The sequence below is a fragment of the Pseudophryne corroboree genome, chromosome 5, assembly GCF_028390025.1.
Source record: "Pseudophryne corroboree isolate aPseCor3 chromosome 5, aPseCor3.hap2, whole genome shotgun sequence".
NCBI lineage: Eukaryota > Metazoa > Chordata > Amphibia > Anura > Myobatrachidae > Pseudophryne > Pseudophryne corroboree.
The window spans coordinates 599,677,686-599,702,894 of record NC_086448.1 but is presented as its reverse complement, the minus strand read 5'-3'; the positions used below and the strand labels follow the sequence as shown (position 1 = coordinate 599,702,894).

General features: G+C 45.1%; 1 protein-coding gene across 1 annotated transcript in view; it reads left to right on the top strand.

Moving 5' to 3' along the window:
- RNMT (RNA guanine-7 methyltransferase) overlaps window positions 1-25,209 on the top strand; it is a 182,654-nt gene that overhangs the window by 65,287 nt on the left and 92,158 nt on the right. The window contains exons 5-8 of the mRNA XM_063923402.1: window positions 2,857-3,018; window positions 9,881-10,042; window positions 16,916-17,077; window positions 24,703-24,838. Coding sequence (XP_063779472.1) covers window positions 2,857-3,018; window positions 9,881-10,042; window positions 16,916-17,077; window positions 24,703-24,838 — 622 coding nt within the window. The remainder of the gene's footprint in view (window positions 1-2,856; window positions 3,019-9,880; window positions 10,043-16,915; window positions 17,078-24,702; window positions 24,839-25,209) is intronic.

Sequence of the window (25,209 nt, the reverse complement as noted above, 5' to 3'; positions counted from 1 at the left end):
TTGGGAGCTCTGGGACGTCCCCATTGTAACTACGCTCCAGTGGCCCCTAGTGGATGAAGGAGAAATCAGGATTTTGGTACTTACCGATAAATCCCTTTCTCCGATTCCACAGGGGCCACTGGACGCCCGCCCAGCGCTGTTCCTCCTTGTTTTTTGTTTGCTTAACTGTTTGCAGATCACCATATGACTGCTTGTTGAGTTGGGGCTAGCCTGTTGTTTGTTAGGTTCTGTTCCAGGTTTGGGTTGTGTTATCCTGGTTTACAGGGCGTCATTAACCTCCTCTACCTTAAGGTTTTGTTTATTCCAGCTCTCCTCGGGCACAGTTTTACTTAGACTGGCTTGGAGGGAAGATAGTAGGGGAGGAGCTAGCCACAGTGTGAGAATTTTAAAGTGCCAGCTCCCAATCACTACCTACTATTTCCCCATTGTAACTACGCTCCAGTGGCCCCTGTGGAATCGGAGAAAGGGATTTATCGGTAAGTACCAAAATCCTGATTTCGTGGAAAACCGTAACACTTTTGGCCTTGGCTTCAGCAAGACGTGTGTTGGAGCTGGGGGGCATTGTCTTACAAGAGCCTCTACTTGATTTTCCATGAGGACAGAGCTGAACTCCGGACTCGTCTGCAATTTCTTCCTAAGGTGGTGTCCGCGTTTCACATCAACCAGCTTATTGTGGTTCCGGTTGTTACGGACGCATCTGCTGCTTCAAAGTCCTTGGATGTTGTAAGGACTTTGAAGGTATATGTAAAGCGAACTCATCACAGGATATCGGACTCGCTGTTCGTTCTATATAATGCCAACAAGATTGGGTGTCCTGCTTCAAAGCAGTCTATTGCTCGCTGGATCAGGCTCACTATCCAGCATGCTTATTTCACTGCAGGCTTGCTGATTCCAAAATCTGTACAGGCCCACTCTACTAGGTTGGATGTTTCCTCTTGGGCGGCTGCCCGTGGTGTATCGGCATTGCTTGTTTAACTACTGTTGTTTGGTTCAGCAGTTGCTGTTCTTGTTTTCAAGTTTGGTTAGCATGGCTTTCCTCTTGTTCTGGTTGTGCTAGTTCGAAATCTCACCACTTTCCTTATCCATATCCTTCTCTCAAAATATGTCCGTCTCCTCGGGCACAGTTTCCTAGACTGAGTCTGGTAGGGGGGGCAAAGAGGGATGAGCCAGTGCACATTATCAAATTCTTAAAGTGCCCATGGCTCCTAGTGGACCCGTCTAATACCCACATGGTACTAAATGGATTCCCAGTATCCCCTATGGACTATGAGAAAAGGATTTACCAGTAGGTAATTAAAATCTGTATCCGGACTCCAGGTCGACACATAATGGTCGACACACCTAAAGTCGACATGAACAATGGCGACATGGAAAAAGATTGACATGAGGTTTTCATATAATTTTTTTTTCTTTAATTTTTTCAACTTTTTCATACTTTACGATCCACGTGGACTACAATTGGGAATGGTAATCACTCTACGAAGAAAATGACACAAAAAATAAACTCATGTCGACCTTTTGTCCACGCCGACCTAAGGTGTGTCGACCATTTGGTGTCGACTTTTTTGGTGTCGACATGGAGTCCCAGACCCATTAAAATCCTATTTATTTTTTGCCCTTTTAAAATAAAATTTGGGACACTGGTACAAACATATACAGTGATTAAGATGGGCTTTTCTCTACTTTTTGTAAATATCACTAGAAAAATGCCAGTGTCTGATTAATCGCTGTGAGTAATATCACTTGATTTCCTCTTTAACTATTTTTCTTGAACACCCCATAGGTTTGGTGCATTTCTGTATTGATGAAGTGAGCACCCTCTAGTTTTTTTATGCTGTGGTCACTAATGCAAATACCGATGTGTCCTCATTTACTGGTTGTCCATTCGCCATATGATACGCTCTGAGAGGAGAGATGTTCTGTATTTTTCTGTAAACTTTGCATCTTAGTCACATTTCAAAAGCACAGAAAAGCCAGTGTTCCAGAGATGATAGGCTGCAACGTTTTTATGGCAAGGAATTGGTTTTACAGACATTAAGTCACAGCAGTAGCACAATGGAACTTGATGTGGGGAAAAGCCGCTGATGCTCACATTGGAGCACTTCTTACAGCTTCAGACTCGCACACGGATGTTGCACATCAATTTGATCAGTATAAGCCAGTGGTCTCCAACCTTAATTGGGGTGTGAGCTACTTTCGGAAACCACACACTACCTGATTTTTCCACCTGGACATATGGTCAGATTATTGAAAATGCGTGCACACAGACTGGCCAGTATGTGAAGATTGTGGCTGAGATTTTTGCTTTGGAACGGTTGATCGGAAAATCATTTGTTCGAGTTTGTGGCCAAGGATTTCCTGGCCACAAACAGTCCGATGTCCCAATTATTGGCAAATTGGCCAAATAATTGCTTAGTATGTTTTTCGCTTTACAAAGGTGCTAATTCTGAGTTGGGAGAAAAGGTAAAAAACAAAGTAAATCCATGGTGCACTGCAGGAGGCGGAGATCTAATATGTGCGGATAAATGAAGAGAATGACCAAACAGATCTAATTTATAGTGTACAAATCAAGCTGTCCAATATTTGTGGGCTACATTCAAAAGCAGCTGGTATTTGCCCTACATGTAAAAAATAAATAAATGTATTTGTACCCTTTGCACTGCATCATGGTCCATGTACAGAGCTACTTGCTTTTTGTGCTTTGCTTCCAACTTCGCCTCAATGTGAATTAATACAAGTCTTACTGTAAAATATCATTTTTTTCATAATCCTGCCATACTGAAACGGATATTTAGCTCTATTATAAATTCAGCTTAATATTATGCTGAAATTCCCTTATTGCTTTTCTTTTTCTAGGAAGGTTCGGCTACAGAACCAAATTTGGTTGACCAGTGTAGTCCTGTTGCAGAGGGTCAGCAGTCATGTGGCTCTGCTACAAGCAGTGAGCAGGCAAACGCCAATGTACTGAGTACTCCAAGAAAGAGGAAGGCTGACTTTGATTTGCCATCTAAGAAAGCGGTATGTATGCTTTAGACAAAGTTAGGCAACTGAAAGTCCTTTATCCTGTTTTTGAAATATAATCCAGAATGGTCTCGGAAAACGTTATGCTTTTATGATGACTAGATGGAGGATTTTGAATTAAAAAAAAAAAAAACTAACCAAAAAGATTTTTTTTTTTCAAGTGGAAGATGCTGATTAAATTGCATTTATAGTCACAATACAAGTGGCTTATTCGTTTCACAAATGATCTGAACAGTTTTCTAACGTGACAGCCTACATTTCCTGTGTAAGGAAAAAAAATGTTTTTTTTTAAGTCAAAATCCTCAGTCTAATTATTACCTAAGTGTGCACTTACTGTTTGGATGGCACCAGCCTGCCTGCTTCGTGGGACTTGTGGGGGTGGGGGGTGGAGGAACCAACCCCAGTAAGGGTTAATGGTCTTGTTCCTCGCTGACTGGATGCTAGCTCTGGAGGGAACTATTCGCAAGCCCCACCACGGCGAGCGTACATTCCCGCAGAACGCCGCCACCCCTAACAGAGCCAGAAGAAAGAAGAGTGATTAGTACTAAGCCGGCGTCTCGGTTAGCAGGTCGCCGGCCATTATGGTGGCATAAGGGTACGGAGATGCACGGCTTCTACACGGGGCAGAATGAGTCTCCAGACTTATGGGGACATTTACTAAGCAGTGATAAGAGCGGAGAAGTTGCCCATGGCAACCAATGAGCACTGAAGAAACATCTGTAATTTGCATACTATAAAATGATACATAACTGCTGATTGGTTGATGTGGCAACTTCTCCACTGGCTCACTTCACCGCTCTTATCACTGCTTAGTAAATGTTCCCCTTAGTATACTGTAGTGTACACAGTACCCAGACTGGCAATACAGGTTTAAAAGGGGACTGTCTCCATTTTATGCATTAAGACACTAAGCCAGTATAAAGAAGAGTGGGAAGACCGTGCGCCATTGAAGGGGTGGGGCTTCACTGTGAGTGGATCCAGCAGCTCACAAGAGCCATTTTGCCCTACTGCAGCTGACACAGACACTGACTGACAGGGACGCGCAACTCCTCCGGAGAGCCTCCAGATTATCTCAGCGGTACCAGTGGGTCATAGCAGGGGGGAGCTATATATTAGTGTACTAAGTTCTTAATCTAGGTACTTAGTCTGCAACCCAGCTAAGCTTGGCTTTAGCGATAAGGGTGCCTTGTGCTGATCTATCCTCTCTGTGTCTCTCGGGAAGGGCTCTTTGTGGGTTAATTGTGCACTTAACCTTTTCCTGAGTGTGTGCTGTCACTGCTGCAGTATGTCAGGCAAAGAGTGTGTTTCTTGTAAGGCACAGTGTTCCTCTTCTCCAGGGGGTTCACTAGTGTGTGCTCAGTGTAGTATCACTTCTCAGGCTAGTGAGGTGGAGCCAGAATGGCTGGACTCCATTAGGGGGATGATCTCCACCATTTCGACTAAACTATCCCGTAATGAGAAAGAGACTCAATACTTAAGACAGTGTATGGCTGAGTTTATGCAAAAGAACTCAGTACTCGGACCAGCCTCTCAGTCCTCTGCCATTTGTCCGCAAAAACGTACTTTGGCACATATCCTGCATTCTGACTCTGATAATGAAGGGTCAGAAAAGGAGGAAGGTGAGGTGGACTTAGAGGCAGGGGAGGATACTCTGTCGCAGGTTGTAGAGGCTCTCATTGATGCTGTCGGAGACGTCCTAAATATCCCTGATAAGGTGACAGAGGAGTGTGAGGAATCTTTCTTTAATATAAAGAAAAAATCCTCAGCCACTTTTCCTGTGTCAAAGGAACTAAATACCCTGTTTGAAGAAACCGTGGGTTAATCCAGATAAGAAATTTTGAAATCCTAGGCTATTCTTATCTTTTCCTTTTCCTCCTGAGTATAGGAAAAAATGTGAAAATCCACCGATAGTGGCTACGTCAGTCTCCAGGCTCTCACGTAAAATGGTACTACCTGTGACTGGTGCAGCCTCCCTAAAAGAAACAGCTGATCGCAAGATTGAGACTACACTCAAGTCTTTATATACAGATGCAGGGGTGGCCCAGAGACCCACTATAGCACGTGGGTGGATTACTCAAGCCGTTGCTAAATAGTCTGGTAATTTAATTGAGGGGTTAAATACCTTACTTCAAGAGAAAATTCTTCTACTCCTGCAGCATATACAAAACTCTGCGCTCTTTATGGTTGAAGCCATTAAAGAGAGAGGGTTGCTTTACACACGCACCACAGCTATGGCAGTGTCGACACGCAGGGGATTATGGCTGTGTCAATGGACTGCTGATGCGGAATCCAAGAAAGGTGTGGAAGGCGAAGCTTCACACTTTAAGCCTTATTTGGCGACAAACTTGACAAGTGAATTTCGCGAGCTACTGCGTGTAAGTCCACCTATCTACCGTCTGCTAGCTAGGAAGGCCTACTCCGGACCCAGTTTACAGTGTTTTCGGACTGCAAAGTTTCAGGCAAGTCTAGAGGTGCTTCTACCGCCGCCAGGGGCTAGAGGTAAATCGCACAAACCAGCGGCTGCTGCTTCACAGAAACGGAGCTCTGGCTCTGCCTCCTCAAAGCTTTCCGCATGACGGTGGATTGTGATGCCTGGGAAACAGGCGGGTGGGAGGCCGACTAAAATTCTTCAGTCACACCTGGACAAGATCTTGCCAGGATCCCTGGGTCATAGACCTTATATCCCAGGGCTACAGGCTGGAGTTCCAGGATCTCCTACCTCACAGATTCTTCAAATCGCCATTCAAAAACTGTTACTGTCACAGGTAATTGTTCCAATTCCATCTCATCTACAAAACAAGGGATACTATTCCAGCTTGTTTGTAGTACCGCAACCGGACGTTTCGGTAAGACCGATCCTGAATCTCAAATCATTGAACCCATACTTACGAGTGTTCAAGTTGAGAGCGGTGATCTCAGGTCTGGAAGAGGGGGAATTCCTAGCGTCTCTGGGTGTCAAGGATGCGTACCCTCACATTCCAATCTGACCGCCTCATCAGGCTTATCTATGGTTTGCACTGCAGGACTGTCACTACCAGTTTCAGACCCTGCCATTTGGTCTCTCTATGGCACTAAGGGTGTTCACCAAGGTGATGGCAGGGATGATGATGCTACTCCGCAGACAGGGAGTGAACGTAATTCCTTACCTGGACGATCTTCTGATGAAGGCTGCGTCCAGGGAGCATTTGTCGGAAAACAGTGGTGTCACGACTAGATTACTCCTGGATCATGGGTGGATTCTGAACCTTCCAACATCACACCTAGCACCAACGCGGAAGCTTACATTTCTGGGAATGATACTGGACACAGTCTGAGTGTTTCTTCCCTTGGAAAAGGCAATGGTGATCCAGTCAATGGTTCGGGCTGTATTGGAGCTGACCCGAATCTCAGTGCATCTGCCTTCTGGGGAAAATGGGGGCTTCTTACGAAGCAATTAGGTACAGAAGGTTTCATGCGAGGACCTACCAGCTGGATCTGTTGGACAAATGGTCCAGATCGCATCTTCACATGCATCAGAGGATTCGTCTGTCTCCAAAAGCCAGGATCTCCCTCCTGTGGTGGCTACAAACTTCTCACCTTGTCGAGGGTCGGAGGTTTGGTATTCAGAATTGGATTCTGCGAGCCTCAGTGGTTGGGGTGCAGTCACCCAAGGGGTGCAGTTTCAAGGGAGATGGTCATTTCAAGGAAGATGGTCAAGTCAGGAAAGCGTTCTTCCAATAAACATTCTGGAACTCAGGGCGATCTACAACGCAGAGCTGTCAAGAATTCGCCTCTGGGCGGAATAACACGCAGTGGCGTTGTCGGCAATTTTCATTCCGGTGGTAGACAACTGGGAAGCAGAATTCCTCAGCAGACACGACCTACACCCAGGGGAATGGGGCCTCCACCCGGAGGTGTTCCAAGGGCTAGCACGTCGGTGGGGTTATCCACAAATCGACATGATGGACTCTCCACTCAACAAGAAGCTCAAGCGGGGTCTACGGGCTTGTGTACTTGTTTCCTCCCATTTCTCTGATCCCAAGAATTCTCAAGACAATAAAAAGGGAAAGGGTTGAAGCAATTCTCATTGCTCCGGACTGGCTGCGAAGGGCCTGTTATTTGGATCTTCTCGAGATGCTAATAGAAGATCCGTGACCTCTACCTCTTCTTCAAGAGGATCTTCTACAGCAGGGCCCGTTCGTTTATCAAGACTTACCATGGCTACGTTTGACGGCATGGAAGTTGAACGGCTGATTCTAGCCAGGAGAGGAATTCCTGACAAAGTCATCCTGACTATGATCCAAGCCAGGAAGGGTGTAACGTGAAAACATTACCATCGTATCTGGAAGAAATATGTTTCTTGATGTGAGAGCAGACAATATTCTGCGGTGGAATTTCATCTGGGACGTTTCCTGCTTTTTCTACAGATGGGAGTGGATGTAGGCCTACGCCTAGACTCCATAAAAGTTCAGATTTCGGCCTTGTCTATTTTCTGTTACAGGAGGTAGACGTGAAGTATCTTTCGTGGAAAACCGTAACACTTTTGGCCTTGGCTTCAGCAAGACGTGTGTTGGAGCTGGGGGCATTGTCTTACAAGAGCCTCTACTTGATTTTCCATGAGGACAGAGCTGAACTCCGGACTCGTCTGCAATTTCTTCCTAAGGTGGTGTCCGCGTTTCACATCAACCAGCTTATTGTGGTTCCGGTTGTTACGGACGCATCTGCTGCTTCAAAGTCCTTGGATGTTGTAAGGACTTTGAAGGTATATGTAAAGCGAACTCGTCACAGGATATCGGACTCGCTATTCGTTCTATATAATGCCAACAAGATTGGGTGTCCTGCTTCAAAGCAGTCTATTGCTCGCTGGATCAGGCTCACTATCCAGCATGCTTATTTCACTGCAGGCTTGCTGATTCCAAAATCTGTACAGGCCCACTCTACTAGGTTGGATGTTTCCTCTTGGGCGGCTGCCCGTGGTGTATCGGCATTGCTTGTTTAACTACTGTTGTTTGGTTCAGCAGTTGCTGTTCTTGTTTTCAAGTTTGGTTAGCATGGCTTTCCTCTTGTTCTGGTTGTGCTGGTTCGAAATCTCACCACTTTCCTTATCCATATCCTTCTCTCAAAATATGTCCGTCTCCTCGGGCACAGTTTCCTAGACTGAGTCTGGTAGGGGGGGCATAGAGGGATGAGCCAGTGCACGTTATCAAATTCTTAAAGTGCCCATGGCTCCTAGTGGACCCGTCTAATACCCACATGGTACTAAATGGATTCCCAGTATCCCCTATGGACTATGAGAAAAGGATTTACCAGTAGGTAATTAAAATCGGTATCCGGACTCCAGGTCGACACATACTGGCCGACACACCTAAAGTCGACATGAACAATGGCGACATGGAAAAAGATCGACATGAGGTTTTCATATAATTTTTTTTTCTTTAATTTTTTCAACTTTTTCATACTTTACGATCCACGTGGACTACAATTGGGAATGGTAATCACTCTACGAAGAAAACGACACAAAAAATAAACTCATGTCGACCTTTTGTCCACGCCGACCTAAGGTGTGTCGACCATTTGGTGTCGACTTTTTTGGTGTCGACATGGAGTCCCAGACCCATTAAAATCCTATTTATTTTTTGCCCTTTTAAAATAAAATTTGGGACACTGGTACAAACATATACAGTGATTAAGATGGGCTTTTCTCTACTTTTTGTAAATATCACTAGAAAAATGCCAGTGTCTGATTAATCGCTGTGAGTAATATCACTTGATTTCCTCTTTAACTATTTTTCTTGAACACCCCATAGGTTTGGTGCATTTCTGTATTGATGAAGTGAGCACCCTCTAGTTTTTTTATGCTGTGGTCACTAATGCAAATACCAATGTGTCCTCATTTACTGGTTGTCCATTCGCCATATGATACGCTCTGAGAGGAGAGATGTTCTGTATTTTTCTGTAAACTTTGCATCTTAGTCACATTTCAAAAGCACAGAAAAGCCAGTGTTCCAGAGATGATAGGCTGCAACGTTTTTATGGCAAGGAATTGGTTTTACAGACATTAAGTCACAGCAGTAGCACAATGGAACTTGATGTGGGGAAAAGCCGCTGATGCTCACATTGGAGCACTTCTTACAGCTTCAGACTCGCACACGGATGTTGCACATCAATTTGATCAGTATAAGCCAGTGGTCTCCAACCTTAATTGGGGTGTGAGCTACTTTCGGAAACCACACACTACCTGATTTTTCCACCTGGACATATGGTCAGATTATTGAAAATGCGTGCACACAGACTGGCCAGTATGTGAAGATTGTGGCTGAGATTTTTGCTTTGGAACGGTTGATCGGAAAATCATTTGTTCGAGTTTGTGGCCAAGGATTTCCTGGCCACAAACAGTCCGATGTCCCAATTATTGGCAAATTGGCCAAATAATTGCATAGTATGTTTTTCGCTTTACAAAGGTGCTAATTCTGAGTTGGGAGAAAAGGTAAAAAACAAAGTAAATCCATGGTGCACTGCAGGAGGCGGAGATCTAATATGTGCAGATAAATGAAGAGAATGACCAAACAGATCTAATTTATAGTGTACAAATCAAGCTGTCCAATATTTGTGGGCTACATTCAAAAGCAGCTGGTATTTGCCCTACATGTAAAAAATAAATAAATGTATTTGTACCCTTTGCACTGCATCATGGTCCATGTACAGAGCTACTTGCTTTTTGTGCTTTGCTTCCAACTTCGCCTCAATGTGAATTAATACAAGTCTTACTGTAAAATATCATTTTTTTCATAATCCTGCCATACTGAAACGGATATTTAGCTCTATTATAAATTCAGCTTAATATTATGCTGAAATTCCCTTATTGCTTTTCTTTTTCTAGGAAGGTTCGGCTACAGAACCAAATTTGGTTGACCAGTGTAGTCCTGTTGCAGAGGGTCAGCAGTCATGTGGCTCTGCTACAAGCAGTGAGCAGGCAAATGCCAATGTACTGAGTACTCCAAGAAAGAGGAAGGCTGACTTTGATTTGCCATCTAAGAAAGCGGTATGTATGCTTTAGACAAAGTTAGGCAACTGAAAGTCCTTTATCCTGTTTTTGAAATATAATCCAGAATGGTCTCGGAAAACGTTATGCTTTTATGATGACTAGATGGAGGATTTTGAATAAAAAAAAAAAAAAAACTAACCAAAAAGATTTTTTTTTCTTCAAGTGGAAGATGCTGATTAAATTGCATTTATAGTCACAATACAAGTGGCTTATTCGTTTCACAAATGATCTGAACAGTTTTCTAACGTGACAGCCTACATTTCCTGTGTAAGGAAAAAAAATGTTTTTTTTTAAGTCAAAATCCTCAGTCTAATTATTACCTAAGTGTGCACTTACTGTTTGGATGGCACCAGCCTGCCTGCTTCGTGGGACTTGTGGGGGTGGGGGGTGGAGGAACCAACCCCAGTAAGGGTTAATGGTCTTGTTCCTCGCTGACTGGATGCTAGCTCCGGAGGGAACTATTCGCAAACCCCACCACGGCGAGCGTACATTCCCGCAGAACGCCGCCACCCCTAACAGAGCCAGAAGAAAGAAGAGTGATTAGTACTAAGCCGGCGTCTCGGTTAGCAGGTCGCCGGCCATTATGGTGTCATAAGGGTACGGAGATGCACGGCTTCTACACGGGGCAGAATGAGTCTCCAGACTTAAGGGGACATTTACTAAGCAGTGATAAGAGCGGAGAAGTTGCCCATGGCAACCAATGAGCACTGAAGAAACATCTGTAATTTGCATACTATAAAATGATACATAACTGCTGATTGGTTGATGTGGCAACTTCTCCACTGGCTCACTTCACCGCTCTTATCACTGCTTAGTAAATGTTCCCCTTAGTATACTGTAGTGTACACAGTACCCAGACTGGCAATACAGGTTTAAAAGGGGACTGTCTCCATTTTATGCATTAAGACACTAAGCCAGTATAAAGAAGAGTAGGAAGACCGTGCGCCATTGAAGGGGTGGGGCTTCACTGTGAGCGGATCCAGCAGCTCACAAGAGCCATTTTGCCCTACTGCAGCTGACACAGACACTGACTGACAGGGACGCGCAACTCCTCCGGAGAGCCTCCAGATTATCTCAGCGGTACCAGTGGGTCATAGCAGGGGGGAGCTATATATTAGTGTACTAAGTTCTTAATCTAGGTACTTAGTCTGCAACCCAGCTAAGCTTGGCTTTAGCGATAAGGGTGCCTTGTGCTGATCTATCCTCTCTGTGTCTCTCGGGAAGGGCTCTTTGTGGGTTAATTGTGCACTTAACCTTTTCCTGAGTGTGTGCTGTCACTGCTGCAGTATGTCAGGCAAAGAGTGTGTTTCTTGTAAGGCACAGTGTTCCTCTTCTCCAGGGGGTTCACTAGTGTGTGCTCAGTGTAGTATCACTTCTCAGGCTAGTGAGGTGGAGCCAGAATGGCTGGACTCCATTAGGGGGATGATCTCCACCATTTCGACTAAACTATCCCGTAATGAGAAAGAGACTCAATACTTAAGACAGTGTATGGCTGAGTTTATGCAAAAGAACTCAGTACTCAGACCAGCCTCTCAGTCCTCTGCCATTTGTCCGCAAAAACGTACTTTGGCACATATCCTGCATTCTGACTCTGATAATGAAGGGTCAGAAAAGGAGGAAGGTGAGGTAGACTTAGAGGCAGGGGAGGATACTCTGTCGCAGGTTGTAGAGGCTCTCATTGATGCTGTCGGAGACGTCCTAAATATCCCTGATAAGGTGACAGAGGAGTGTGAGGAATCTTTCTTTAATATAGAGAAAAAATCCTCAGCCACTTTTCCTGTGTCAAAGGAACTAAATACCCTGTTTGAAGAAACCGTGGGTTAATCCAGATAAGAAATTTTGAAATCCTAGGCTATTCTTATCTTTTCCTTTTCCTCCTGAGTATAGGAAAAAATGTGAAAATCCACCGATAGTGGCTACGTCAGTTTACAGGCTCTCACGTAAAATGGTACTACCTGTGACTGGTGCAGCCTCCCTAAAAGAAACAGCTGATCGCAAGATTGAGACTACACTCAAGTCTTTATATACAGATGCAGGGGTGGCCCAGAGACCCACTATAGCACGTGGGTGGATTACTCAAGCCGTTGCTAAATAGTCTGGTAATTTAATTGAGGGGTTAAATACCTTACTTCAAGAGAAAATTCTTCTACTCCTGCAGCATATACAAGACTCTGCGCTCTTTATGGTTGAAGCCATTAAAGAGAGAGGGTTGCTTTACACACGCACCACAGCTATGGCAGTGTCGACACGCAGGGGATTATGGCTGTGTCAATGGACTGCTGATGCGGAATCCAAGAAAGGTGTGGAAGGCGAAGCTTCACAGGTTAAGCCTTATTTGGCGACAAACTTGACAAGTGAATTTCGCGAGCTACTATGTGTAAGTCCATCTATCTACCGTCTGCAGGTCTGCCAGCTAGGAAAGCCTACTCCGGACCCAGTTTACAGTGTTTTCGGACTGCAAAGTTTCAGGGCAAGTCTAGAGGTGCTTCTACCGCCGCCAGGGGCTAGAGGTAAATCGCACAAACCAGCGGCTGCTGCTTCACAGAAACGGAGCTCTGGCTCTGCCTCCTCAAAGCTTTCCGTATGACGGTGGATTGTGATGCCTGGGAAACAGGCGGGTGGGAGGCCGACTAAAATTCTTCAGTCACACCTGGACAAGATCTTGCCAGGATCCCTGGGTCATAGACCTTATATCCCAGGGCTACAGGCTGGAGTTCCAGGATCTCCTACCTCGCAGATTCTTCAAATCGCCATTCAAAAACTGTTACTGTCACAGGTAATTGTTCCAATTCCATCTCATTTACAAAACAAGGGATACTATTCCAGCTTGTTTGTAGTACCGCAACCGGACGTTTCGGTAAGACCGATCCTGAATCTCAAATCATTGAACCCATACTTACGAGTGTTCAAGTTGAGAGCGGTGATCTCAGGTCTGGAAGAGGGGGGATTCCTAGCGTCTCTGGGTGTCAAGGATGCGTACCCTCACATTCCAATCTGACCGCCACATCAGGCTTATCTATGGTTTGCACTGCAGGACTGTCACTACCAGTTTCAGACCCTGCCATTTGGTCTCTCTATGGCACTAAGGGTGTTCACCAAGGTGATGGCAGGGATGATGATGCTACTCCGCAGACAGGGAGTGAACGTAATTCCTTACCTGGACGATCTTCTGATGAAGGCTGCGTCCAGGGAGCATTTGTCGGAAAACAGTGGTGTCACGACTAGATTACTCCTGGATCATGGGTGGATTCTGAACCTTCCAACATCACACCTAGCACCAACGCGGAAGCTTACATTTCTGGGAATGATACTGGACACAGTCTGAGTGTTTCTTCCCTTGGAAAAGGCAATGGTGATCCAGTCAATGGTTCGGGCTGTATTGGAGCTGACCCGAATCTCAGTGCATCTGCCTTCTGGGGAAAATGGGGGCTTCTTACGAAGCAATTAGGTACAGAAGGTTTCATGCGAGGACCTACCAGCTGGATCTGTTGGACAAATGGTCCAGATCGCATCTTCACATGCATCAGAGGATTCGTCTGTCTCCAAAAGCCAGGATCTCCCTCCTGTGGTGGCTACAAACTTCTCACCTTGTCGAGGGTCGGAGGTTTGGTATTCAGAATTGGATTCTGCGAGCCTCAGTGGTTGGGGTGCAGTCACCCAAGGGGTGCAGTTTCAAGGGAGATGGTCATTTCAAGGAAGATGGTCAAGTCAGGAAAGCGTTCTTCCAATAAACATTCTGGAACTCAGGGCGATCTACAACGCAGAGCTGTCAAGAATTCGCCTCTGGGCGGAATAACACGCAGTGGCGTTGTCGGCAATTTTCATTCCGGTGGTAGACAACTGGGAAGCAGAATTCCTCAGCAGACACGACCTACACCCAGGGGAATGGGGCCTCCACCCGGAGGTGTTCCAAGGGCTAGCACGTCGGTGGGGTTATCCACAAATCGACATGATGGACTCTCCACTCAACAAGAAGCTCAAGCGGGGTCTACGGGCTTGTGTACTTGTTTCCTCCCATTTCTCTGATCCCAAGAATTCTCAAGACAATAAAAAGGGAAAGGGTTGAAGCAATTCTCATTGCTCCGGACTGGCTGCGAAGGGCCTGTTATTTGGATCTTCTCGAGATGCTAATAGAAGATCCGTGACCTCTACCTCTTCTTCAAGAGGATCTTCTACAGCAGGGCCCGTTCGTTTATCAAGACTTACCATGGCTACGTTTGACGGCATGGAAGTTGAACGGCTGATTCTAGCCAGGAGAGGAATTCCTGACAAAGTCATCCTGACTATGATCCAAGCCAGGAAGGGTGTAACGTGAAAACATTACCATCGTATCTGGAAGAAATATGTTTCTTGATGTGAGAGCAGACAATATTCTGCGGTGGAATTTCATCTGGGACGTTTCCTGCTTTTTCTACAGATGGGAGTGGATGTAGGCCTACGCCTAGACTCCATAAAAGTTCAGATTTCGGCCTTGTCTATTTTCTGTTACAGGAGGTAGACGTGAAGTATCTTTCGTGGAAAACCGTAACACTTTTGGCCTTGGCTTCAGCAAGACGTGTGTTGGAGCTGGGGGCATTGTCTTACAAGAGCCTCTACTTGATTTTCCATGAGGACAGAGCTGAACTCCGGACTCGTCTGCAATTTCTTCCTAAGGTGGTGTCCGCGTTTCACATCAACCAGCTTATTGTGGTTCCGGTTGTTACGGACGCATCTGCTGCTTCAAAGTCCTTGGATGTTGTAAGGACTTTGAAGGTATATGTAAAGCGAACTCGTCACAGGATATCGGACTCGCTATTCGTTCTATATAATGCCAACAAGATTGGGTGTCCTGCTTCAAAGCAGTCTATTGCTCGCTGGATCAGGCTCACTATCCAGCATGCTTATTTCACTGCAGGCTTGCTGATTCCAAAATCTGTACAGGCCCACTCTACTAGGTTGGATGTTTCCTCTTGGGCGGCTGCCCGTGGTGTATCGGCATTGCTTGTTTAACTACTGTTGTTTGGTTCAGCAGTTGCTGTTCTTGTTTTCAAGTTTGGTTAGCATGGCTTTCCTCTTGTTCTGGTTGTGCTGGTTCGAAATCTCACCACTTTCCTTATCCATATCCTTCTCTCAAAATATGTCCGTCTCCTCGGGCACAGTTTCCTAGACTGAGTCTGGTAGGGGGGGCATAGAGGGATGAGCCAGTGCACGTTATCAAATTCTTAAAGTGCCCATGGCTCCTAGTGGACCCGTCTAATACCCACATGGTACTAAATGGATTCCCAGTATCCCCTATGGACTATGAGAAAAGGATTTACCAGTAGGTAATTAAAATCGGTATCCGGACTCCAGGTCGACACATACTGGCCGACACACCTAAAGTCGACATGAACAATGGCGACATGGAAAAAGATCGACATGAGGTTTTCATATAATTTTTTTTTCTTTAATTTTTTCAACTTTTTCATACTTTACGATCCACGTGGACTACAATTGGGAATGGTAATCACTCTACGAAGAAAACGACACAAAAAATAAACTCATGTCGACCTTTTGTCCACGCCGACCTAAGGTGTGTCGACCATTTGGTGTCGACTTTTTTGGTGTCGACATGGAGTCCCAGACCCATTAAAATCCTATTTATTTTTTGCCCTTTTAAAATAAAATTTGGGACACTGGTACAAACATATACAGTGATTAAGATGGGCTTTTCTCTACTTTTTGTAAATATCACTAGAAAAATGCCAGTGTCTGATTAATCGCTGTGAGTAATATCACTTGATTTCCTCTTTAACTATTTTTCTTGAACACCCCATAGGTTTGGTGCATTTCTGTATTGATGAAGTGAGCACCCTCTAGTTTTTTTATGCTGTGGTCACTAATGCAAATACCAATGTGTCCTCATTTACTGGTTGTCCATTCGCCATATGATACGCTCTGAGAGGAGAGATGTTCTGTATTTTTCTGTAAACTTTGCATCTTAGTCACATTTCAAAAGCACAGAAAAGCCAGTGTTCCAGAGATGATAGGCTGCAACGTTTTTATGGCAAGGAATTGGTTTTACAGACATTAAGTCACAGCAGTAGCACAATGGAACTTGATGTGGGGAAAAGCCGCTGATGCTCACATTGGAGCACTTCTTACAGCTTCAGACTCGCACACGGATGTTGCACATCAATTTGATCAGTATAAGCCAGTGGTCTCCAACCTTAATTGGGGTGTGAGCTACTTTCGGAAACCACACACTACCTGATTTTTCCACCTGGACATATGGTCAGATTATTGAAAATGCGTGCACACAGACTGGCCAGTATGTGAAGATTGTGGCTGAGATTTTTGCTTTGGAACGGTTGATCGGAAAATCATTTGTTCGAGTTTGTGGCCAAGGATTTCCTGGCCACAAACAGTCCGATGTCCCAATTATTGGCAAATTGGCCAAATAATTGCATAGTATGTTTTTCGCTTTACAAAGGTGCTAATTCTGAGTTGGGAGAAAAGGTAAAAAACAAAGTAAATCCATGGTGCACTGCAGGAGGCGGAGATCTAATATGTGCAGATAAATGAAGAGAATGACCAAACAGATCTAATTTATAGTGTACAAATCAAGCTGTCCAATATTTGTGGGCTACATTCAAAAGCAGCTGGTATTTGCCCTACATGTAAAAAATAAATAAATGTATTTGTACCCTTTGCACTGCATCATGGTCCATGTACAGAGCTACTTGCTTTTTGTGCTTTGCTTCCAACTTCGCCTCAATGTGAATTAATACAAGTCTTACTGTAAAATATCATTTTTTTCATAATCCTGCCATACTGAAACGGATATTTAGCTCTATTATAAATTCAGCTTAATATTATGCTGAAATTCCCTTATTGCTTTTCTTTTTCTAGGAAGGTTCGGCTACAGAACCAAATTTGGTTGACCAGTGTAGTCCTGTTGCAGAGGGTCAGCAGTCATGTGGCTCTGCTACAAGCAGTGAGCAGGCAAATGCCAATGTACTGAGTACTCCAAGAAAGAGGAAGGCTGACTTTGATTTGCCATCTAAGAAAGCGGTATGTATGCTTTAGACAAAGTTAGGCAACTGAAAGTCCTTTATCCTGTTTTTGAAATATAATCCAGAATGGTCTCGGAAAACGTTATGCTTTTATGATGACTAGATGGAGGATTTTGAATAAAAAAAAAAAAAAAACTAACCAAAAAGATTTTTTTTTCTTCAAGTGGAAGATGCTGATTAAATTGCATTTATAGTCACAATACAAGTGGCTTATTCGTTTCACAAATGATCTGAACAGTTTTCTAACGTGACAGCCTACATTTCCTGTGTAAGGAAAAAAAATGTTTTTTTTTAAGTCAAAATCCTCAGTCTAATTATTACCTAAGTGTGCACTTACTGTTTGGATGGCACCAGCCTGCCTGCTTCGTGGGACTTGTGGGGGTGGGGGGTGGAGGAACCAACCCCAGTAAGGGTTAATGGTCTTGTTCCTCGCTGACTGGATGCTAGCTCCGGAGGGAACTATTCGCAAACCCCACCACGGCGAGCGTACATTCCCGCAGAACGCCGCCACCCCTAACAGAGCCAGAAGAAAGAAGAGTGATTAGTACTAAGCCGGCGTCTCGGTTAGCAGGTCGCCGGCCATTATGGTGTCATAAGGGTACGGAGATGCACGGCTTCTACACGGGGCAGAATGAGTCTCCAGACTTAAGGGGACATTTACTAAGCAGTGATAAGAGCGGAGAAGTTGCCCATGGCAACCAATGAGCACTGAAGAAACATCTGTAATTTGCATACTATAAAATGATACATAACTGCTGATTGGTTGATGTGGCAACTTCTCCACTGGCTCACTTCACCGCTCTTATCACTGCTTAGTAAATGTTCCCCTTAGTATACTGTAGTGTACACAGTACCCAGACTGGCAATACAGGTTTAAAAGGGGACTGTCTCCATTTTATGCATTAAGACACTAAGCCAGTATAAAGAAGAGTAGGAAGACCGTGCGCCATTGAAGGGGTGGGGCTTCACTGTGAGCGGATCCAGCAGCTCACAAGAGCCATTTTGCCCTACTGCAGCTGACACAGACACTGACTGACAGGGACGCGCAACACCTCCGGAGAGCCTCCAGATTATCTCAGCGGTACCAGTGGGTCATAGCAGGGGGGAGCTATATATTAGTGTACTAAGTTCTTAATCTAGGTACTTAGTCTGCAACCCAGCTAAGCTTGGCTTTAGCGATAAGGGTGCCTTGTGCTGATCTATCCTCTCTGTGTCTCTCGGGAAGGGCTCTTTGTGGGTTAATTGTGCACTTAACCTTTTCCTGAGTGTGTGCTGTCACTGCTGCAGTATGTCAGGCAAAGAGTGTGTTTCTTGTAAGGCACAGTGTTCCTCTTCTCCAGGGGGTTCACTAGTGTGTGCTCAGTGTAGTATCACTTCTCAGGCTAGTGAGGTGGAGCCAGAATGGCTGGACTCCATTAGGGGGATGATCTCCACCATTTCGACTAAACTATCCCGTAATGAGAAAGAGACTCAATACTTAAGACAGTGTATGGCTGAGTTTATGCAAAAGAACTCAGTACTCAGACCAGCCTCTCAGTCCTCTGCCATTTGTCCGCAAAAACGTACTTTGGCACATATCCTGCATTCTGACTCTGATAATGAAGGGTCAGAAAAGGAGGAAGGTGAGGTAGACTTAGAGGCAGGGGAGGATACTCTGTCGCAGGTTGTAGAGGCTCTCATTGATGCTGTCGGAGACGTCCTAAATATCCCTGATAAGGTGACAGAGGAGTGTGAGGAATCTTTCTTTAATATAGAGAAAAAATCCTCAGCCACTTTTCCTGTGTCAAAGGAACTAAATACCCTGTTTGAAGAAACCGTGGGTTAATCCAGATAAGAAATTTTGAAATCCTAGGCTATTCTTATCTTTTCCTTTTCCTCCTGAGTATAGGAAAAAATGTGAAAATCCACCGATAGTGGCTACGTCAGTTTACAGGCTCTCACGTAAAATGGTACTACCTGTGACTGGTGCAGCCTCCCTAAAAGAAACAGCTGATCGCAAGATTGAGACTACACTCAAGTCTTTATATACAGATGCAGGGGTGGCCCAGAGACCCACTATAGCACGTGGGTGGATTACTCAAGCCGTTGCTAAATAGTCTGGTAATTTAATTGAGGGGTTAAATACCTTACTTCAAGAGAAAATTCTTCTACTCCTGCAGCATATACAAGACTCTGCGCTCTTTATGGTTGAAGCCATTAAAGAGAGAGGGTTGCTTTACACACGCACCACAGCTATGGCAGTGTCGACACGCAGGGGATTATGGCTGTGTCAATGGACTGCTGATGCGGAATCCAAGAAAGGTGTGGAAGGCGAAGCTTCACAGGTTAAGCCTTATTTGGCGACAAACTTGACAAGTGAATTTCGCGAGCTACTATGTGTAAGTCCATCTATCTACCGTCTGCAGGTCTGCCAGCTAGGAAAGCCTACTCCGGACCCAGTTTACAGTGTTTTCGGACTGCAAAGTTTCAGGGCAAGTCTAGAGGTGCTTCTACCGCCGCCAGGGGCTAGAGGTAAATCGCACAAACCAGCGGCTGCTGCTTCACAGAAACGGAGCTCTGGCTCTGCCTCCTCAAAGCTTTCCGTATGACGGTGGATTGTGATGCCTGGGAAACAGGCGGGTGGGAGGCCGACTAAAATTCTTCAGTCACACCTGGACAAGATCTTGCCAGGATCCCTGGGTCATAGACCTTATATCCCAGGGCTACAGGCTGGAGTTCCAGGATCTCCTACCTCGCAGATTCTTCAAATCGCCATTCAAAAACTGTTACTGTCACAGGTAATTGTTCCAATTCCATCTCATTTACAAAACAAGGGATACTATTCCAGCTTGTTTGTAGTACCGCAACCGGACGTTTCGGTAAGACCGATCCTGAATCTCAAATCATTGAACCCATACTTACGAGTGTTCAAGTTGAGAGCGGTGATCTCAGGTCTGGAAGAGGGGGGATTCCTAGCGTCTCTGGGTGTCAAGGATGCGTACCCTCACATTCCAATCTGACCGCCACATCAGGCTTATCTATGGTTTGCACTGCAGGACTGTCACTACCAGTTTCAGACCCTGCCATTTGGTCTCTCTATGGCACTAAGGGTGTTCACCAAGGTGATGGCAGGGATGATGATGCTACTCCGCAGACAGGGAGTGAACGTAATTCCTTACCTGGACGATCTTCTGATGAAGGCTGCGTCCAGGGAGCATTTGTCGGAAAACAGTGGTGTCACGACTAGATTACTCCTGGATCATGGGTGGATTCTGAACCTTCCAACATCACACCTAGCACCAACGCGGAAGCTTACATTTCTGGGAATGATACTGGACACAGTCTGAGTGTTTCTTCCCTTGGAAAAGGCAATGGTGATCCAGTCAATGGTTCGGGCTGTATTGGAGCTGACCCGAATCTCAGTGCATCTGCCTTCTGGGGAAAATGGGGGCTTCTTACGAAGCAATTAGGTACAGAAGGTTTCATGCGAGGACCTACCAGCTGGATCTGTTGGACAAATGGTCCAGATCGCATCTTCACATGCATCAGAGGATTCGTCTGTCTCCAAAAGCCAGGATCTCCCTCCTGTGGTGGCTACAAACTTCTCACCTTGTCGAGGGTCGGAGGTTTGGTATTCAGAATTGGATTCTGCGAGCCTCAGTGGTTGGGGTGCAGTCACCCAAGGGGTGCAGTTTCAAGGGAGATGGTCATTTCAAGGAAGATGGTCAAGTCAGGAAAGCGTTCTTCCAATAAACATTCTGGAACTCAGGGCGATCTACAACGCAGAGCTGTCAAGAATTCGCCTCTGGGCGGAATAACACGCAGTGGCGTTGTCGGCAATTTTCATTCCGGTGGTAGACAACTGGGAAGCAGAATTCCTCAGCAGACACGACCTACACCCAGGGGAATGGGGCCTCCACCCGGAGGTGTTCCAAGGGCTAGCACGTCGGTGGGGTTATCCACAAATCGACATGATGGACTCTCCACTCAACAAGAAGCTCAAGCGGGGTCTACGGGCTTGTGTACTTGTTTCCTCCCATTTCTCTGATCCCAAGAATTCTCAAGACAATAAAAAGGGAAAGGGTTCAAGCAATTCTCATTGCTCCGGACTGGCTGCGAAGGGCCTGGTATTTGGATCTTCTCGAGATGCTAATAGAAGATGCGTGACCTCTACCTCTTCTTCAAGAGGATCTTCTACAGCAGGGCCCGTTCGTTTATCAAGACTTACCATGGCTACGTTTGACGGCATGGAAGTTGAACGGCTGATTCTAGCCAGGAGAGGAATTCCTGACAAAGTCATCCTGACTATGATCCAAGCCAGGAAGGGTGTAACGTGAAAATATTACCATCGTATCTGGAAGAAATATGTTTCTTGTTGTGAGAGCAGACAATATTCTGCGGTGGAATTTCATCTGGGACGTTTCCTGCTTTTTCTACAGATGGGAGTGGATGTAGGCCTACGCCTAGACTCCATAAAAGTTCAGATTTCGGCCTCGTCTATTTTCTGTTACAGGAGGTAGACGTTAAGTATCTTTCGTGAAAAACAGTAACACTTTTGGCTTTGGCTTCAGCAAGACGTGTGTTGGAGCTGGGGGCATTGTCTCACAAGAGCCTCTACTTGATTTTCCATGAGGACAGAGCTGAACTCCGGACTCGTCTGCAATTTCTTCCTAAGGTGGTGTCCGCGTTTCACATCAACCAGCTTATTGTGGTTCCGGTTGTTACGGACGTATCTGCTGCTTCAAAGTCCTTGGATGTTGTAAGGACTTTGAAGGTATATGTAAAGCGAACTCGTCACAGGATATCGGACTCTCTATTCGTTCTATATAATGCCAACAAGATTGGGTGTCCTGCTTCAAAGCATTCTATTGCTCGCTGGATCAGGCTCACTATCCAGCATGCTTATTTCACTGCAGGCTTGCTGATTCCAAAATCTGTACAGGCCCACTCTACTAGGTTGGATGTTTCCTCTTGGGCGGCTGCCCGTGGTGTATCGGCATTGCTTGTTTAACTACTGTTGTTTGGTTCAGCAGTTGCTGTTCTTGTTTTCAAGTTTGGTTAGCATGGCTTTCTTCTTGTTCTGGTTGTGCTGGTTCGAAATCTCACCACTTTCCTTATCCATATCCTCTCAAAATATGTCCATCTCCTCGGGCACAGTTTCCTAGACTGAGTCTGGTAGGGGGGGCATAGAGGGATGAGCCAGTGCACGTTATCAAATTCTTAAAGTGCCCATGGCTCCTAGTGGACCCGTCTAATACCCACATGGTACTAAATGGATTCCCAGTATCCCCTATGGACTATGAGAAAAGGATTTACCAGTAGGTAATTAAAATCGGTATCCGGACTCCAGGTCGACACATAATGGTCGACACACCTAAAGTCGACATGAACAATGGCGACATGGAAAAAGATCGACATGAGGTTTTCATATAATTTTTTTTTCTTTAATTTTTTCAACTTTTTCATACTTTACGATCCACGTGGACTACAATTGGGAATGGTAATCACTCTACGAAGAAAACGACACAAAAAATAAACTCATGTCGACCTTTTGTCCACGCCGACCTAAGGTGTGTCGACCATTTGGTGTCGACTTTTTTGGTGTCGACATGGAGTCCCAGACCCATTAAAATCCTATTTATTTTTTGCCCTTTTAAAATAAAATTTGGGACACTGGTACAAACATATACAGTGATTAAGATGGGCTTTTCTCTACTTTTTGTAAATATCACTAGAAAAATGCCAGTGTCTGATTAATCGCTGTGAGTAATATCACTTGATTTCCTCTTTAACTATTTTTCTTGAACACCCCATAGGTTTGGTGCATTTCTGTATTGATGAAGTGAGCACCCTCTAGTTTTTTTATGCTGTGGTCACTAATGCAAATACCGATGTGTCCTCATTTACTGGTTGTCCATTCGCCATATGATACGCTCTGAGAGGAGAGATGTTCTGTATTTTTCTGTAAACTTTGCATCTTAGTCACATTTCAAAAGCACAGAAAAGCCAGTGTTCCAGAGATGATAGGCTGCAACGTTTTTATGGCAAGGAATTGGTTTTACAGACATTAAGTCACAGCAGTAGCACAATGGAACTTGATGTGGGGAAAAGCCGCTGATGCTCACATTGGAGCACTTCTTACAGATTCAGACTCGCACACGCATGTTGCACATCAATTTGATCAGTATAAGCCAGTGGTCTCCAACCTTAATTGGGGTGTGAGCTACTTTCGGAAAATTAAACCTCTGAAGGAGCGACCCCCTCCCCCCAAATGCGCGTGTGTTCTTGTGAAAGTGGGTGTGGCCTCAATGTGGATGTATTCTTACAAGTAATGCCCCTCCCCGCGTGGTGCGTGCCATATACACAAATAATGCCCCCCAGCAGTGCCAGATACACAAATAATGCCCCCCAGCAGTGCCATTTAAAATGCGCCCCCCCCCCCGCAGCGCTAGATAAAATGCCCCCAAGCAGTGTCCGATATAGTGCTCCACACAGTGCTAACCCTTGCTGGCTTCTACTGCCACCGGTGCTGCTCCTGCATTAGGGATGGAAGGGGAGGAGAGTGCAGCGCGCGCGCCTCTCCTGTGATGTCCGGAGAGCGGCTTTGGTGAGGGTGACGGTCTGCGGCGGCGGCCATTTAAAATATGGTGCCGGGTAAGTGAGCCAATCAGGTGCCGCCACTGCTGGTCCATGAGCTCTGATTGGCTGGCGGCCGGCACCATATTAAAAATGAACGCAGGAGTAGTGCCAGTGCGCTCTGAGCTACCGAAAATACTACAGCGAGCTACCGGTAGCCCGCGAGCTACGGGTGTAAGCTAGCAATGTACTTTTGTCGCCCCCAGTTTTATTTAGCAAAAAAAACTCTGATTTCCAGTGACATGCTCAGCCGAATCACAATGGGTCTGGTGCAGGGCGAGGCTGCTTGGCACGATTGAAGTAACAGAAAGAAAGAACATATCTGTATGTCGCTGTGGGAGCATGTTGTCTTTAATTATTAAGTCTAAGGGCTAGTTTAAGAAATGTACTTTAACTTGATGATTTACATCCAGTTCTGATGGTGGGTGGACTGCGCATATGCAGAATGAGTCCTGCGAGATCACTCGCAGTGCCCCCTAAGCATGCTATGGCTGTTTATAGGCAGCTACAGGGACAGTTTTACAAAGTGAGAGTGCTGAGGCACGACGCAGATTTCATGGCCCCAGCAGAGGACTTCTGGCAGCCATTCTGAGTAAGTTTAGGCTTAATCAGATGGCCGATGGTGACCTGATGCTGCGTTATTAGATGCAGCAGCAAAACACAGAAGCCACAGGTGGACGTCATTTCACACAAGCTGCCTCCTGTGGCTTTTAAGTATTCTCACAGCAGCTGTGTCCAAAGATGCAGCCGCAGTGCAAACAGCATCCACCTCTATTCCCCCCCCCCCCTAAATTTGTACAAGTTAATTGATGGTATTGAGGCTTGTCCTGAGTTCATACAGTGAAACATCAGTAGATAAGATGTACCACATTAGACACCCTTTATTGTGTTGTAACGCCATCGTAAAGTAAATATATTCCGTCTACTTTGAACTGTCGCCTCTTTTATTGTTAATACAGCTGAGAATTTCATCATTTAACTTCATGGTTATTGTGTTTGTGTGCACAGCGTGTAGAAGAAGGCCATGCCTCCGCAGTGGCTGCACATTACAATGAGCTCCAGGAGTGTGGATTGCAGCAGCGCAGTCAGTCTCGCATCTTTTACCTAAGGAACTTCAATAATTGGATGAAAAGTGCTCTCATAGGTGGGTTGCTTAGTGTGCTGTACATATGTGTACTTGAGATTTATATACAGGTTGAGTATCCCATATCCAAATATTCCGAAATACGGAATATTCCGAAATACGGCTTTTTTTGAGTGAGAGTGATATAGCGAAACCTTTGTTTTTTGATGGTTCAATGTACACAAACTTTGTTTAATACACAAAGTAATTAAAAATATTGTATTAAATGACCTTCAGGCTGTGTGTATAAAGTGTATATGAAACATAGATGAATTGTGTGACTGTAGACACACTTTGTTTAATGCACAGAGTTATAAAAAATATTGGCTAAAATGACATTCAGGCTGTGTGTGTATAAGGTGTATATGTGACATAAATGCATTATGTGCTTA